Genomic DNA, 13,598 nt, shown 5'->3' with positions numbered 1-13,598 from the left:
TGAGAAGCATTTGTGCACAGCTTAAATCTTTAAAATGTTTCAAATCCAACACTATAGTTAGCGCTCACACAGAACAACAGTGATTCTGATTCTGTTGTGCAGGTTTTATGGAAGCTATCCTGCCTGTGTTTAATTTACGACATTTTAAATCACTGTTTTGAAAGTAACAAGAACATTTATACCCAGGTAAATATTTGTAGGTTCAAGAAAGAGTTATTTACATGGAAACATAAACAGATAATGATGAAGCTAAGCTCAAGGGGTGGCCATAAACATTGTTGAGAGTTTACAGTGAGTGCTTGAATGGAGACAGAGTGTGAGTAAACCTTGAGTGTGTGTGTTTGTGCAGGAGAATTTGCCTGTGTAAATGTGAGCTTGATGACACATCAAAGACCGAGAGGGAGTGAGCTGATGCCTGTGTGAGGCTGAGGCAGACAGGTAGACACAACAGAAAGAAAGTATGTATGAGAGAGCACCTACCTGGTGATGGGGGCCTCCAGATCCACAGGCTTCTTCATCTCCAGAGAGAGAGCGGGTGCACATTGCTCCTCCTTAAAACCAGGGGTCACCTTCACACGAGGGCTTCCTCTGTGCAACCACATCATTCCAAACACACATTTTACTCCCAGTTACGTGAAAGTAAACCCAGTGAAATGCTAAAATTGCAAAGTCACAGAGCTGACAATGAACACTGAATATGTCCTAACTTGCTCAAACGCTGCTGGTGTGCTCTAAAGGAATGTGAAGTACACGCTTTGAGCCGCATTTCAATCAAACAAATGCTTTATATGGTGAACAAACATGGGAGAATTAGCAAGAGAAGAGAGCAAACATCCCTAAGCAGACGGAAAAGTATTCACTTTGCTAAACTTCATGGATATTTTATTGTGTTTTAGATTTTGAATGTTTAAATTATCTTACGGTCCTATTAATCAACACTTCATGGCAAAAAAAGAAAGAAAAAGGAAAACGTGTTTTTTTCAGTTATAAAAAGCTAAATGCTGCAAAAAAGAAATAAATGAAAAATCTGAATGTGCTCTGAATATTTCTAATCCTCCGAGGATCAGCTATGGAGGTAATGGAGAAACTGCAGCTATAATTTCACCGCCTGCTCTAATGACGCAAATGCAATCATGAGCAAACAGAGTGTTTACTAGTAAACTGCACCTGTATACCTGCTACTGCTTTCCTCCCCCCACACATGTTGATAGTCATAATGATACCACACCCATAACATTACATAACCACCTTTCACTGTCAAAGTCTGCATCACAGACACAGTAAAAGATTAAACTGGCAACTGCAGTTGCCAGAGTGAATAAGTTAAGAGTTTTACTTCAAGGCAGCGTTTCCTGTTCTCTCTCTTATGGTTGACTGTATATGTAGACACAGGTGATGGAGACGCAGCAGTTTAGCGAGGCAAACATCACTGACAGAAGAGGTAACCAGTGCAATCTGGGCCCTGTTCAACTAATCACTGCATATGTATATAAAGGATGAAAGTACCGACTGTAAAATCAAGAGAAAGGTTAGTGTCCTCCTGGTAAACACCAGCTTACACAGTGTATTTCTCAACCAGTTGCAGAGTGGTTGCAGGAGGGTACTTGCTGGTCACACAGAGGTACAGTGGGGCAAAAAAGTATTTAGTCAGCCACCAATTGTGCACGTTCCCCCACTTAAAATGATGACAGAGGTCAGTAATTTGCACCAGAGGTACACTTCAACTGTGAGAGACAGAATGTGAAAAAAAAAAATCCATGAATTCACATGGTAGGATTTGTAAAGAATTTATTCGTAAATCAGGGTGGAAAATAAGTATTTGGTCACCTCAAACAAGGAAAATCTCTGGCTCTCACAGACCTGTAACGTCTTCTGTAAGAAGCTTTTCTGTCCCCCACTCGTTACCTGTATGAATGGCACCTGTTTGAACTCATCATCTGTATAAAAGACACCTGTCCACAGCCTCAAACAGTCAGACTCCAAACTCCGCCATGGCCAAGACCAAAGAGCTTTCGAAGGACACCAGGAAAAGTATTGTAGACCTGCACCACACTGGGAAGAGTGAATCTACAATAGGCAAGCAGCTTGGTGTGAAAAAATCAACTGTGGGAGCAATCATCAGAAAATGGAAGACATACAAGACCACTGATAATCTCCCTCGATCTGGGGCTCCACGCAAGATCTCATCCCGTGGGGTCAAAATGATCATGAGAACGGTGAGCAAAGATCCCAGAACCACACGGGGGGACCTGGTGAATGACCTGCAGAGAGCTGGGACCAAAGTAACAAAGGTCACCATCAGTAACACACTACAACGGCAGGGAATCAAATCCCACAGTGCCAGACGTGTTCCGCTGCTGAAGCCAGTGCATGTCCAGGCCCGTCTGAAGTTTGCCAGAGAGCACATGGATGATACAGCAGAGGATTGGGAGAATGTCATGTGGTCAGATGAAACCAAAGTAGAACTTTTTGGTATAAACTCAACTCGTCGTGTTTGGAGGAAGAAGAATACTGAGTTGCATCCCAAGAACACCATACCTACTGTGAAGCATGGGGGTGGAAACATCATGCTATGGGGCTGTTTTTCTGCCAAGGGGACAGGACGACTGATCCGTGTTAAGGACAGAATGAATGGGGCCATGTATCGTGAGATTTTGAGCCAAAACCTCCTTCCATCAGTGAGAACTTTGAAGATGAAACGAGGCTGGGTCTTCCAACATGACAATGATCCAAAACACACCGCCCGGGCAACAAAGGAGTGGCTCCGTAAGAAGCATTTGAAAGTCCTGGAGTGGCCTAGCCAGTCTCCAGACCTCAACCCCATAGAAAATCTGTGGCGGGAGTTGAAAGTCCGTGTTGCTCGGCGACAGCCCCAAAACATCACTGCTCTCGAGAAGATCTGCATGGAGGAATGGGCCAAAATACCAGCGACTGTGTGTGCAAACCTGGTAAAGACCTATAGTAAACGTTTGACCTCTGTTATTGCCAACAAAGGTTATGTTACAAAGTATTCAGTTGTATTTTTGTTATTGACCAAATACTTATTTTCCACCCTGATTTACGAATAAATTCTTTACAAATCCTACCATGTGGATTCATGGATTTGTTTTTCACATTCTGTCTCTCACAGTTGAAGTGTACCTCTGGTGCAAATTACTGACCTCTGTCATCATTTTAGGTGGGGGAACTTGCACAATCGGTGGCTGACTAAATACTTTTTTGCCCCACTGTATATGATGATGTACTGATAATGTCCTTGTGACTGATTTGGTAGCGCCTAGTTTGCATGGAAGACACTGACATGCCTTAAAAAAACAAACAAAAAAACCCACTCCAACGACTTGCTAAACAAAAGTGAAACTGTGAAGAAACCTGAAACACAAACTGTTTGCCTTTAAACTCACAGCTGTGGCCTTTATAACATGATGCTTGAAGCAGCAAGGTACAGCTTTTTCATTGAAGCAGAGGCTCTCCGATTGTAGTTTTTACCTGGTACAAGGTACTACCACCTAATTGAAACCCCACAAAAATGAGTCGCAAAAGCAATTACAAGGAGATTTTTTGTGATCTTTGTTACAGATTTCACTCAGCAGCAGGCAGCAACCACTTGCCAACAGCGAATCAGGGAATACAGATTTGGTTAGTGACCAGTCTCTAAGGCCTGTGTGGCTCATACTTCTGTTACTGCAAACCTGTTATGAAGAGTGAGGGGTGGATCTGCCTAAAACACCTAGCACAGTTGTGCAGATGGTCATTTGTGTTTCTCATGAGTGTCTTTTGATCTCAATTTTTTCCCCGGCTTCTATTTGTTGTGAGCGTTGCTGTTGTTCCCTTTTCTTTTCTGTGTCAACAGACTGTAGACAAGCCCACAAAATTCCCACCGTTCCTCTTTCTGTGTACCCAAAGACACAAATGGAGTGATGCTGCTTAAACCGCAGCAAAATGTCAATCACAAGGTAGGCTCGTCTTCAAGCACGCACTGTTTATAACCCTCTTTGATACTAATGGGGATCTTAAACACATTTATCAAACAATGGTTCGATAGCTCTTTAAAAGTAGTCTGAATGTGTGGCGCACTCACTTTGGATAGACAGGCTCATAGAGGTACTTGTCATCCCCTCCACCAAGCACATCAAACAAAAGGATGTAGCCTTTGGCAGTCTGAAAACAGAGAGGGGGGGAAAAGTCATTAAAACATCATAAACGTAACTGTTGACAGGAAAAATGAGGAAAAGGTGCGAGACAATAAGATGAGTGCCTTTTCAGACAACAACAGAAACTATAACAGATTAAGTCTGAAGCCCTTGTCAGTGACAGGTTTCTAATTTAGCACAGATAAAGTCTGACTAAGTAGCCTTTTTGCACATTTCTGTGAGTATATATGGACTTTACACAGTTTCTGCTCGTAATGTCTCACCATAATTTGGCTACAGTAAGAATCGAGCACTGTTGTTGTTGTTGTTGTTGTTACAGTGAAACTGTTTCCATAGCTGGGCGCTCCTTTTCATGTGCCATCAGATCATGTCAATTAATAAAGAACACTTTATGAAGACTAGACAATGGAAAGAACAGAGAAAGAAAAGCCCACATCACAGCAGGAGGGTGGAGGAGGAAGCAAGGAAGGGAGGAAGCTTAAAATCACAGAACGGAAAACACTGAAGCTGCAGGTCTGGAACAACAGGTCTGCAATGACAATCACTGCAGAAGTGGATAATTGTGATAAGTTTAAAGGCCTTTTATAATTAACGTTATTATGTTTTTATAATCATAGTGGTTATCTTAAGAAAAATGACGCAACTAGACCATCTGATGTGGTGTTCGGCTACAAGTATTACCTACACAAACATGCTAGAAAAAAAAAATTTTGATCAGGTTTTTCGGGTATTTAATTAATGCCCAAGTTGTTTTCCATATCTATATTTGTAACACCATCACAGACACAATAGAACAATAAACATCCAACTGCACACATCTGTGCCGCGACCCTTCATGGCACAAGCTTGAACCGTCTCAACTGTTGAGACAGTTCAAAGTTATATAGGCTAAGAAAAAACTGACAATCACAATTTTGTTAGCATTTCAAAACAGCCCATTTACACCGAAAGCTCTGTACAGCATTTTCTTGTACTTTTTCCACAACACACACGCAAAGAGCTCTGTAGGAAACGGCTGAAACTGAGAGCTTGTGGAATGAAACATGACACGAAACCTGATCTTGACTCCAGTGTCTGCGTTAACGATCCAAGGTTTGCATATAAAGACTGCTGCGGTGCTCGAATATGACCAAACTAAACTCAAATTCTTCTGCTTATGGTCTCCTGAGCTGAGCTCCAGTGTAGGGCAGTATTTTGCTCTGACTATGGCAGTAACCCTTTACGGTTTTACTAGTGTGGTGACAGTGCTGTTACTACAGCTTTAAGAAAAGCCAAGAGGAAGAAGAAAAGGTAATTTCCAGAAACCGACAAAGAGAGCCAGACTGAGGCCTGTTAAAGCCATCAGCAGCCTTGGATCTTGAAAATCTTAGTGATGGGTAAAAATAAGAAAAACTGCAAACCAACAGCACTGCAAAATGCATTAACTCTAAAAAAAGATCAGAATACAGTAACAAAAAAGGTCTGCTTCATACGCTCACTTCTCAAGACTCGCTCACAGAGACCTGAATGTGAAAACTAGAGATTTAAAGTATCATTTACAGGGTTCATTAATTAATGGATAACGTTAAAACCAGAATGTTTCATAGCTTATAACCCATAAAACAACAAATCTGACTTTGACATCAAGCACAGTTTGTGTGCAGACCTGATTAGGTAATCACGGTATGCAAGTTTGATTAATTCTAGAGGATTACCAGCTATTCCTGTGAACTTACTGTGGCATAAGCTCGCCAGTCCTGTGCCTGGATGAGTTAAAAACAGATCCCCTGGCGATGGGATCACAGCAGCCTCATCACAGGTATTTTCTTGACCTTCCTACTTCTGCAGTACTATATTCACTACTTCTTGAGCTGATAATCTGCAAGTCTTCCAACAAGTCCTTCATTTTGATCTCAACTACACAGCTGTAAAGATTCATCTTGCACAGTGGGGATGCTACCACACGGAGAATCCAGACACACAAAACACCTGCCAACGTACTCAAAACCACCACTGTGGTAGTTACCCGTAAAACAGATGTTTCTCACGGCACCACATTTAGCCTTGAAGACTGATTAAGGAATGAAGTGATGCTGCATTAAACATAACCTTCATAGATTACATTTTCATGTCTAAACAGTATGAGATAATCATCACTAATAAAAGTAAAAAGGCTGCACATGTGCACATGAAATCACCACACAAAGATGTTTACTTGAATCACAAAATACTCTACAAAAAATGTAATGAATTGCTGAATCACCTGCACTTCATTTCCCCTCTATCATCATGATCTTCCCTTTAAGAGTGTATCAAGAGTCTAATTTACTGTGTAAGTGAATTAAAGAGGGATGAGTGGGCTTGGAGAATTCTCTGTTAGTCTGCTGAGGAAAATCATTGTGCATTCAGGCTACAGAGACAAAACAGCCTCTTCATCATTTTCATTTTAGCACTATATATAGTTTAGATGAACAGTAGTCTCATCACAATGACCTAGTTAGTTATAATAGCCTCACATGCTTGTGTGATCCACATACAAATACAAGCATTTACAGAGTTCACCCTCCAGCAAAGGATGCACAATTCTTCACATCTACTACACATCTACAGCAGAAAATGTTTGGACTTTGTTAAACCGCTTGAGTTTTCAGACTTGTGGCAAAGCCTTCTGTTAAAGACTATAATTTTATCATCGAGAGCCATAAATTTAAATATAGTTATGTGGCTCAGTTACAAAAACCTTCTGCAGCATTGGGGAAGGCGCAAATCAAGCAGGAATAGAAACGGACAGTGTGGAGGGCAATGAGAAATATGGCACACAGCCAGTTATAACATGGAGTAAACAAACAAGGCTTTCTCCCCCCGAGGAAATTTATAAAAATGGAAATGCGAGGGACACTAGCATGTGAACTGCAGGGAATCTCGCTGAAATATCAAAGATGGGAGGGAAGCTGCAGAAGCAGAAAAACTTGGCAACTCATGATGAACTTCAGTAGTGTCCCCCACTCTTATCATCTCCTCCCTTTAACCTGTAGTTTTGATCACACTAACACATAAAAGCGCTCAGACATCCATTCATCCATTCATGGGCCTTTGATTAGCTTTATTTCAACCTGTCCTATCTGATAAGTGAGCGCTCGTGATGAAAGCAATTGCAGACGAAGGCCTCAATTGGGATGCATCCCGTGTTTCTAGGACTCTTGGTGGGTTCACACATGCACATATAACAGTACAGGAAGAGGCAGGATGCCAGTCATTCTCAGCTGAAACCCAATAAACAAGCAGGCACTGCAATTCAAAGGCAGTCAGTGACCCAGGGCAGGGGAAGTTGCTAGTCACTTTTGTTTTTTCCATCTATGCCGTCTCACTAATAGCAGTCACAAACTCAAGCTGCAGCATTTATGGACAACAGTGAGGCCCTGAAATGTTTTTAAACAGGCCTGTAAAACAGGATGCATCTAAAGAAACCTCAGAGTAACAGGTTTGGTATCCTATTGTGCTCATGTTGTGATCAGTAGAGTCTTATGAAAAAGTGAATCACGTGAGAGAAATCTATCATTTATTATCAAATGACTTCAGTGCACTGGTGTGTTGCTTTCACTTTTGTCACTTAAATCGTCCTCTTCTTCAGCTTGATAGCACAAGCTGTGACTTAGCATTGTATTTAAAAAAGACAAGAAAAAGAGGAAGATCAGAAAGGACAGACTAAAGGACAAAAAAGTCAAATAAAGAGAGGAAGAAGCCCACTCAAACACTGAAATGAAAAGTGGGAAATAGCTGACTGCTAAGTGCTCCAGTTCAGTGTTGCAAGCGGAACGAAAGACTTTGAAAGTTGTTGCTGCAAAAGTAACAAGTCAGCAGAAAGAGTGTACACAGAAAGCACGATGAGCTGCTCTTCTGCATGTCTGAACAGGCTCCACAAGTACACAGGAACATAAACTCGAGGGAACACCGCAGTGTTAAGTGCATTATAACAAAAAAAGAGAAGAAAAAAAAATGGATGCAAACTATTACGATCTGCAAATATTAGATACCTTTCAGTTTGGATTACAAACAAGTATAAATAATGCAATAGCAGAGCACAGATGTGTAAAGTTGATCTACAGCTCTTGCGTGTTAAGTCTTACCGAGTGTGGTTTCAAGGTACACACAGATGTTAACAGTCCTAAATGAACCATGGCAAGTCTAGCTATCTGAACGGCAATCAGTGTGCTGCTCTTGATGAACAACTACAAGACTGGTGACGATAACAGACCTAAATCGCCATTATTTTCGTGGCAGATAAGGAAATATGTGCGGTAGGTAAATCTTGTGTATCTCTGAGTTTAACACTCAGAAGAGTAGAAGTGCCAGGTGAACGGAGGCAAAATGGGCGCTGTTTAAATGTGGAAATTCATATTGATTTAATCATTAGCATCGTAAACAGTAAGCACATTTCTTTTTTAATAAACCATTGGAAATAAATCAAAATGCAACATTTCTTTGTGATCAAGGAGTGGCCACAACAAAAAGCAAAATCTGATACAACCTGCAGTCTCAGAACAAAACATGAAGCGGCTGGAAAAACCAAAAACCAAAAAAAAAAAAACCTGTCCATTTCTTTCTGTCACGTTTTGTTTTGAGAGTTTTTTGTGTCAGTGAACACTGACAGCTTGAAAGGAATGCATTTCAATAGGAAGTAGATTTCATGTCAGGAGCAGGTATTTTGTCCAGAGAAAGCGGGTAGGTGTCACCATGGCAACCCAGAAAATAAAGCTTTAAAAGCAGTGGAACCTGATCTTTTTTTTCTAAGCTAAATACTGGCGTGTTTTAGAGTGATACGAACGAACGCCTGTGACATGCATCACTCAAACCTGGGTCTTCGTGAGTGGTGGCAAAATGATTTGCTCCACCTCCACCCTCCAAATGCCTTTTAAAAGTGGAAAGCATTTCATGTCTATGGACATGAATTTGTACATATAAAAAGAGACAGATGAAAAGTCATGTTCAAGGACACAAATATAAGACTGGAAATTTGTTATGCGGAACATGAATCACTAGATTAAATGTTGTGGCAATTTCATAAACTGTCGTGAGACTGGGTTGTTACAGCAAAGAGAGCTCTCTGGTACTGGTATGATACTAAATTTTATAATCTGGTTTTTACTTAAAGAAATATGAAGATTTATTGTCTCAGAAAATTAAGATATGTTTAACAGTAGTGAGTTACTAAGGTCATACACAGGGTGCATTTCTCTAAGTCTAGACTTTCTGAATTGTATCCAGAAGTGGAAAATAAATGCGATAAATGCCATCGTTCTCCTTGTCACCTTAGCCACATGTTTTTTCTGTGTCCTGAGCTACAAGGTTTCTGGACAGGGTATTTTGCTATTATGTCAACTGTTCTTGGGGTAGCTCTTCATCCTTGTCCTCTGATTGCTGTATTTGGGATTCCTGTTCGCTCACTTACACTTGATTCCACACAAAAGGATATTATAGCTTTCACATCCCTATTAGCGAGACGTCTAATATTGTTGCATTGGAAGTCTGTTCAGTATCCTACTATTTCCCGGTGGCTTAAAGATGTCATGTTTTTTTTTTTTAAAACTTGAAAAATTAAATATACGTTGAGAGGTTGCACAGCCAAATTTTTTCACAAGTGGCAACCCTTTATCTCTTATTTTGCTAGTCTAGAGGAATTGCCTGTTTAAATGCACTTCTGTTACTGTTATATTCCTCTCACATGTTTGATGGCTGTGTTTTAGAATGCGTTGTTTTATATAAGTTTATTTACTTAGGAAAATGAAGAAGGGTTGATTGTATTTCGGTAACCGCAAGTACTGTTGTTTTCTTTTTTCAATAAAAATATTTTCAAAAAAACAGTAGTGAGTTACATCAACTTATTATGGATGTCTAAAGAAGCTAAAATCACATAATCTTAATTCACACTGCTAAAAAAATTAAAGAAACTTTGAAAACACATCAGACCTCAGGAGGAAAAAACCTGTGCTGGGATATTTACACTGATATGGACTGGTAAAGATGTCAGAAATAAGAGGATGCGCCATCGTTTGATGGTAATAAAAATGATCATCTTATAGAGGGCTGAGTTTAAAGCAACTCTAAAAATCAAAGTGACATAAATTAGGAAAAAAAAAAAAATAATAATAATAAAAAATTAAAAAAAAACGCAAACTCTGATTGCAAAAACTCAAAATGGAATTCAGTAGTTCCCCTTCAGTCGATTCACTCGGTACAACACGTAAGAATGGGATATCATGCCCTCGCGTGTCCTGGCTGAAGAAACCTTTATTCACGCCTTTAAGGCAGATGACGTGTGATGACACGCGCACGGCCCCGCCTGCACATATAGCATCACAGTCATCCCTCAGTTCTTACGCTCTTCACCTCGCTGAATCCGCGCTTTCCAGCCACGCACGTTTGTCGGAGCACAGAGTGGCCGCGTTTCATCGCTGCCTCGCTCAGTTTAATCACCCACCCACCCAAACCTGGGGCCGGACCTTCTCTCCAGGGGGGGTCCTCTGGTGAGAGAACGGAGGTTACACCCTTTAATAGTGGCTCAGATTTGGGACCTAGATACCCTGGAAGCAAATAGATATTTTTGCTTCCAGGGTAAATACTCACTGCCCCCTGTTCTTCTCCATAATTGACCATGATGCACCCTTGGGCTTGGATGCGCTAGCGCACCAATGGCCAGACGTGCTCCTGTATGCATTTCCCCCAGTAGAAATTATATCTCCAGTTCTAGAGAGAGCGCGTCGGCATTCCCTCTCTCTGATTCTAGTGGCCCCTTGGTGGCCCACAAGGTCGTGGTATGCAGAGATAATCAGCCTGCTAGCAGCGAGTCCTTGGCAGCTTCCTCTCCACAGGGATCTCCCCTCTCAGGCTTGTGCAGAAGTGTTTCATCCGCGCCCAGACCTGTGGCGCCTTCATGCTTACCTGCTGAGAGGTTAAACTTGATTGCTAAGGGTTTGCCACCTAGTGTGATAGCGACAATTCAGAGCGCTAGGGCCTCATCTACTAGAGGCTTGTACGCTTACAAATGGCGAGCCTTCGAGCAATGGTGCCAGGACCGCCACACTCCCATTTCAGTGCTCTATTGTGGATGTTTTGACATTCCTGCAGGAGCTGCTGGATAAGGGCCTTTCATTTTCGACAATTAAGGTTTATTTAGCAGCTATATCTGCTTGTCATATTGGCTTTGACGGGGTGACACTAGGTGCACATCCCCTCGCCATACGTTTTCTGAAAGGAGTTCACCGGCTGAGGCCCGTGCTTAAGTCCAGTGTCCCTGCTTGGGACTTGTCTTTGGTGCTGGAGGCCCTTTGTAGCCCCCGTTTGAACCCATTGAGTCTGTGGATATGAAATTTCTTTCATATAAGACTGCATTACTTCTCGCTTTGGCAAAGCGAGTGGGTGACCTTCATGCGCTGTCTGTGCATCCCTCCTGCACACAGTTCTCTCCTGATGGCCACGAGGTCGTATTGCGTCCAAATGCTGCCTATTTTCCCAAGATCATGCCTGCATTTTATAGCTCAATGGAGTTTGAGTTGCTGAGCTTTTGCTCCCCTCCTTTTGCATCTGAGGAGCAGAGGAGGATGCATTCTCTTTGTCCAGTGCATGTGCTACGCACCTACATTGAGCGCACTCAGAATGTGCGTTTATGTGACCAGCTGTTTGTCTGCTTCGCTAATCCAAATAGAGGTAGAGCTCTGTCGAAACCGAGGCTGTCCCACTGGATTATAGAAGCTATCTCACTGGCATACGGCACCAGAGGTCTTGCTTTGCCCCACGGGGTGAGAGCTCATTCCACCAGGGGGATGGCGACCTCATGAGCTCTTTTTAAAGGGGTGCCTGTAGCTGATATTTGTGCGGCAGCTAGTTGGGCATCACCGCACACTTTTGTGCGGTTTTATCGGTTGGACGTTACAGCCCCTTCGGTGGCTCATGCTGTCCTTTCCGCTGGGTCTACCACTCACTAAAGATGTGGTGGTCCGATTCCGGTTCGGTGGCTGCTCTGCAGGGCATGTATATATGTCCCATACTTATGTGTTGTACCGAGTGAATCGACTGAAAGGGAACGAATAGTTATGTCTATAACTTCTGTTCCCTGAAGGAGAGAAATGAGGTACAACACAAGGTGGCCCCACTGAGCAGTTTGGCTCGGTGAAGAGCGGCTATCAAACTGAGGGATGACTGTGATGACAGCGGCTATATATGCAGGCGGGGCCGTGCGCGTGTCATCACACGTCATCTGCCTTAAAGGCGTGAATAAAGGTTTCTTCAGCCAAGCCACGCGAAGAAACCTCTTTCCTCTCCTTCAGGGAACAGAAGTTATAGACATAACTATTCATTTGTATGGGGCTTATATGCTTGAGTGCTTGCTCTACAGCATCGGGGCATGCGCCTAATGAGACGATGGATGGCATCCTGGGGCATCTCCTCCCAGATCGGGACTAGAGCATAATTAAGCTCCTGGACAGTCTCACACTGAACCTGGCAGCATCAGGTGGGTCAAAACATAACAATACACAGTCCCATGCGAGCCCAACTAAACCGGTCATGCTGACCAATGTTCCAGGCAGCACAACATTCTCCACGGCTTCTCCAGACTCAAGGTTAACCTGCTCTCATCTGTGAAAAGCGCAGAGCGTGAGCGGTGGACCTGCCAATCCTGGTATTTTATGGCAAGCTGGCTCCACAGTGCCGCACAGGGAGCACAGAAGCCACTAGAGGACGTCAGGCCCTCAGGCCACCCTCATCAAGTCTGTTTCTGATTGTTTGGTTTGTTTTTTGTTGCATTCCTGTGCCCAGTACACTTACACACTGACCCGACTGGGAAACAGTCATCGCTATGAGAGTCTCACTCTTAGGGCCTGTAACAGCCCAACACCGGAAACCACTACTTACATCCACTAGTATAAACACCTAAACAACACATAACTGAAATCAAGATCACAGCACCAGTCACATGACTCTTTGTGCAGAGGAGTTCATTACTTCAAAAATAAAGCTCAAATTATTAACTGCAACAAGTGTACCAAACTACACTTGACAAAAAGTAACAGTAACTCAATATAAGTTGTAAACTAAATGCACCAACAATATATAGTTATAGGATGTTATCATATATGATATAGTTTTATAGTTATAATTATGTAGTTATGTAATAACTACATAACGGGGCGACGGTGGCTCAGGGGGTTGGGAATCGCATCTGTAACCGGAAGGTCGCCAGTTCGATCCCTGGGCTCTCTGTCCTGGTCGTTGTGTCCTTGGGCAAGACACTTTACCCTACTTGCCTACTGGTGTTGGCCAGAGGGGCCGATGGCGCGATATGGCAGCCTCGCTTCTGTCAGTCTGCCCCAGGGCAGCTGTGGCTACAACTGTAGCTTGCCTCCACCAGTGTATGAATGTGAGAGTGAATGAATAGTGGTATTGTAAAGCACTTTGGGTGCCTAGAAA

The 13,598-nt window shown here is 42.6% G+C and overlaps 1 protein-coding gene across 2 annotated transcripts in view; it reads right to left on the bottom strand.

The window, feature by feature from the left end:
* ric1 (RIC1 homolog, RAB6A GEF complex partner 1) overlaps positions 1-13,598 on the bottom strand; it is a 42,531-nt gene that overhangs the window by 16,567 nt on the left and 12,366 nt on the right. For both annotated transcript variants that reach the window (XM_026173795.1, XM_026173796.1), the window contains exons 3-4: positions 4,082-4,161; positions 481-588 (exon numbers count right to left, since the gene is read on the bottom strand). In XM_026173795.1, the coding sequence (XP_026029580.1) occupies positions 481-588; positions 4,082-4,161 (188 nt within the window). The remainder of the gene's footprint in view (positions 1-480; positions 589-4,081; positions 4,162-13,598) is intronic.

Source organism: Astatotilapia calliptera, chromosome 7 (genome assembly GCF_900246225.1).
Source record: "Astatotilapia calliptera chromosome 7, fAstCal1.2, whole genome shotgun sequence".
Taxonomy (NCBI): Eukaryota; Metazoa; Chordata; class Actinopteri; order Cichliformes; family Cichlidae; genus Astatotilapia; species Astatotilapia calliptera.
The sequence above is the reverse complement of the archived record's forward strand: the minus strand, read 5'-3'. Positions and strand labels throughout refer to the sequence as shown.